We start from the raw sequence: 4,816 nt of genomic DNA on the forward strand, positions 1-4,816 counted from the left end.
ACAACAGGATGTAATTTTACAAACTGTCCCTGTCTGAAGTCTTCAGTCCTGCTGAAGGACACTGATGGTTACAGACTTTTAGTTCAGCAATTTGTCCGTACTTACTAAGTGCCACCATGCTAGCACAATGCCCTACATCTCTACTTCTAGAAAATGATTCTGAGGCAATCACTGAAGAACACTCCGCTTATTTGCGGTGGTGCCTATGGCAGCATTGTTTCTTACCACAAAATCTGCAGACAACTAAACCCATGTAGGCAGTCATGATGCACCTCCATGTTACAGCATGCCATTTCCCCTTTAAGACACAGCAGGGACGCTTCTGATGCAATGGCAGACAGGAAGACAAGCAAGGACCTGCCAAGGTAACGTAGCCAGAAACACAGTGGGGGCAATACACGGCCTCGGTGTCATCTCCCACTAACTGAATCACGAGGGTTTATAGTCTCTCCTCTATTTTCTAAAATCGCCATCCGCCCCGTCTTAACCAGAAAAAGCGGCCAATAAAAATGGTTGAAAACTCCTAATGGGCTCCTCTGGGAAGTTTAAATAAGGATTTTTGAGCAGCAACCATAGAAGGTGGAATCCTGGGAAAGAATAGAACTTATCATGTAAGCCAATAAACTATATTTTTTGAAAGGTGCTACATTTTATTACTGGACAAACCACTTCCCTAACTTAAACATGACCGAGTCTCCAGGTTAAAAATGTTGAACTCCATGTGGTAGGATTGATCGATGACCACAATTCAGTATAAACAGTCTTGCCACTGTGTGAATCCTTACAGACCCCGCTTTGTTCTCCTCCAGTGTCTTCTCTTAGAGTTGTACCTGATTTTGTTACCAGTTTTCATTTGAATCCACTGAGGAACAGGACAGCTTTCCTTTTGTTTCTTGGCCAGGAATCGCTTGATTCTGAAAGTCTTGTGAGAAGACTAGAAAACGGGTCAGGTGGACATGCACGCCGGAGGAGGAAGGGGAAGAGAGCTAATAAACTGTTGACGCAGGTTTTCCCCTCCAATCTCAACAGCCTTTTCTCTATTCCTAAGGCTGATAATTCTCAACCTAAATCAAAGACTGCTCCAGGTTACTGTCAGGGATTTCACAAGAGTCTGTTCTTGGATGATTTCCAAGATAGCATCTGTTTTAAAAACAAGACTCAGAGGGACTATCTATCCCCTGTGTGAGGTAACCACCATCTGTCCAGATGTTTGCTGGAGAATTAAGCAGCAATCATTTCAAGTAATTGTGTGGTTCTGGCAACTAGACTGAGGTTTGGAGAACACAGAAAATTGACAGAATTACTGTTTATTTATTTGTGTGTGTGTGCTCGTGTGTGACATGCACATGCCTGTGCACATGTGTACAAGTGCCCTTAGAGGCCAGAAGAGGGCACTGGATCCCCTGGAGCTGGAGTTACAGGTTGTGAATTGCTCAGCATGGGTACTGGGAACCAGACTTGGGGTCTTCAGCAAGAGCAAGCCCCCTTAAGCACTGAGTCTCTCTCTGACCCCTCAATTTTATAAGGCGAGTTTCCAGGGATCATCACTGCCACAATGGCCATTATACTACAAAAGTGTCTACGGCTGCTTCGACACTTGGATGGCAGAATTGAGCAGTTCCAACTGATGACATCTAAGATGTTTACTACCGTCTCTTTACAGAAAGACTTTGCTGGCCTCTAGTTTAGATTATAAGTTCCTGCAAGCCTTCTTGGTTCACGTCTTTCTGCACTTCTATAGCTTTTATTGAACAGGAATAAGCACTTCTAAAACTCTAGTAAATCCATCAAGCGAGTATAATGCATCATAAGTTCAAGTTTACCCACATCTGGATACACAAAAACAAACAAAAATGGCTCACAGTCATAGACAGGAGTAAAAATGTTAGTAGTTTTTAAATTTGCCCAAATTCTCTTGAATGTTAGAGCCACCCTTTATGATGTCCTATATAATCAAACCACCAGAGAGCAAGGGACCCATTCTGTCCTAGTCAGGGTCTCCATGGCTGTGATGAAACACCATGACCAAAAGCAACCTGGGTAGGAAAGGATTTATTTCAGCTTACAACTCTCAGGTCACTCTGTCACCGAGGGAAGTCAGGACAAGAACTCCAGGCAGGAACTGGAGGCAGGAACTGAAGCAGAGGCTATGGAGGAGTGCTATTTACTGGCTTGCTAGGCCTGCTTTCTTATATACCACAGGACCACCTGCACAGAGGTGGCACTGCCACAATTGACTGGGCCCTCCCACATCAATCACTAATCAAGACAACACCCCAAAGGCCTTCCTACAGCCAATCTGATGGGAGCATTTTCTCAATTAAGATTCCCTCTTCATGGGTGGAGGTGTTGGCACATGCCTTTAATCCCAGTACTTGGGAGGCAGAGCCAGGTGGATCTCTGTGAGTTCGAGGCCAGCCTGGTCTTCAGAGTGAGATCCAGGACAGGCACCAAAACTACACAGAGAAACCCTGTCTTGAAAAACCAAAAAAAAAAAAAAAAAAAAAAAAAAAAAAAGGATTCCCTCTTCACAGATGACTCTATCTTGGGTCAAGTTGACAGAGAAACTAATCAGGACACACACTCAAACTGAGGAGACCACCTTAAACTTCCAAGAGCTCTCTGTCTCCCTTGTCTTCCACTTTAGCCAGAAGATGTAAACAGTATCAACAAACAACACCTTACATCTGTGTAACATTTTATGATCGGAAAGTGGCATTTTTACACACATCATTTCCGTATCCTCTTGGGATCCCTGATCTACAGGTTTGAAGTAAGAATCATCTTATTATTTGGAAAAATAACAACGAGTGAGGGGAGAATGCTTGCGCAAGAATAGAAAATAGCCTTTGATTACTGGGAAGCACGAGGGTGTTTCTCAAGTGTCAGGAACAGGAGTTATACGGTAGGGCCTCGGGTGCACTCAAGTGTCAAGGTTGGGGGTAGCCTGTGGTGCACCTGTGGGCTCATGACTAAAATTCTATTAGAAAACACCTTTCCCCACCAGTACAGCATAGCCTTGGGTACGTTCCCCAGACTGATGCCTGTTTTGGAATACAGTGTTGGCACTTACCACCCAGGTGTTCAAGCCCTCCTGTGACCCATGGATTTCCCTTAGTACACACTAGCTACTCAGGTATCTGAGAAGGAAAAGAGAGAAGGAAAGAGGGTAAGAGCAAAGAAGGGTTTTTCTTGAGTCCTTCCAACTACAAAATCTATTACATCATGAAGCAGTTTATTATGTGTTTTTTGTTTTGTTTTTGTTTTTTTGAGATAGGGTTTCTCCGTGTAGTTTTGGTGCCTGTCCTGGATCTCACTCTGTAGACCAGGCTGGACTTGAACTCACAGAGATCCATCTGGCTCTGCCTCCTGAGTGCTGGGATTAAAGACGTGCACCACCACCTCCCTGCTTGTTTGTTTTGAGACAAGATCTTGTTATATAGCCCAGGCTGGCCCAGAACTCATGTCAAGTGCTAGGATTGCAAGAATGTGCCACCAACCTGGTTAACACTATTTTCAATAAAGTTGGGTCACTTTGTTTCATGGACCTTCTCTCCCACCTAAGATTTCTAAAGCATAAAAACTAATGAATAGCTGCGGGGGTGGTGGCGGCAGTGGCACACACTTTTAATCCCAACATTCAGGAGGTAGAGGCAGGCGGATCTCTGTGAGTCACTACACACAGAAACTCTGTCTCAAAAAACCAAACCAAACCAAACCAAAAGAACACGTAACAAACAACATTTCTGAAGTAGGCAAAATCATACCAGGAAGTGTGAGAAAACTCTTTGAATCAACAGTGATTCATCTTCCAAGGAATCTAGGTTACAAGGCACAATTAAGAGACTATGTTATGTACATGTTTCACTTTCCAAGAGCACAAGAGAAGAGAAGCATGTAGGAGACTGCACTGCTCTTGATCTTGCTAGAATAAACATACCGGTCCGGTCCTATAAAGCAGGGAGGGCCCACAGCATTCAGTTGCCTAAACAAACAACATCAATAAACTCCTCCATGCCAACACATCTGGTGGGTGGCAGATTCATTGTGCCTTTGGCATCTGCTGACATCTAGTTCTCTAAGCCACTACGGACCCATGACAGTTTTTAACCTAGAGCCAGAGAATCTGGTGCTTCAGGGTACAGGTGAGTTCCTTTCCCAGTTTCTCAGGGAAATCCCCATAACATAAGGACTGAAAGAGGCCAGGTGGTGGTGGCGCATGCTTTAATCCCAGTGCTTGGGAGGCAGAGGCATGTGGATCTTTGAGTTCAAGGCCAGCCTGGTCTACAGAGCGAGATCCATGATAGTCAGGGCTACACAGAGAAATATTGACTCCCAAAAGCAAAAAACAAAACAAAAAACCAAAACCAAAAAGGACTGAAAGTGATTCAGATCAAGAAAAACATGGCTTTGAAACAGCGTGGCCATTCCTGAGCAGCTGGTGCTCCTCTCAGAGTAACCTAACCAGCTCTGGGTGGAATGTGTGAATCCACAGCGTGGAACCACACATGTCTTCTGTAGTTAGTGTTTGTGCTTAACTGCCTTAAGGAATTGTTGGCCCAAGTCTACAAGGCCCTCATCTTAGAGTCTGCCTCAGAGAAAATCCCCCAAATGGTTTGAATCTGAATGTTTCAGTTTAGAAAAGATCATGAGAAAGAAAGAGATAAATTGAATCAAAGATTAAAGCCAGGGATAGGATCCTATTCCCACTGTCAGGGGCCCCTCAGACAGACCAAGCTACACCACTGTCTCACCTATGCAGAGGGCCCAGTCCAGTCCCATGCAGGCTCCACAGCTGTGGGTCCAAAGCTCCTAA

General features: G+C 44.5%; 1 protein-coding gene across 1 annotated transcript; it reads right to left on the minus strand.

The window, feature by feature from the left end:
* Nucleotides 1-781: 781 nt before the first annotated feature.
* Nucleotides 782-934, minus strand: LOC128118217 (60S ribosomal protein L39-like; the record flags this gene model as incomplete). Its single annotated transcript, XM_052750684.1, has 1 exon — nt 782-934. A coding segment is annotated over one exon (153 nt), but the record flags the coding sequence as incomplete, so codon positions are not given.
* Between the last annotated feature and the right edge of the window lie 3,882 nt (nt 935-4,816).

This window comes from Peromyscus californicus, unplaced genomic scaffold (genome assembly GCF_007827085.1).
Source record: "Peromyscus californicus insignis strain IS unplaced genomic scaffold, ASM782708v3 Scaffold_22__1_contigs__length_63687245, whole genome shotgun sequence".
Lineage (NCBI taxonomy): Eukaryota > Metazoa > Chordata > Mammalia > Rodentia > Cricetidae > Peromyscus > Peromyscus californicus.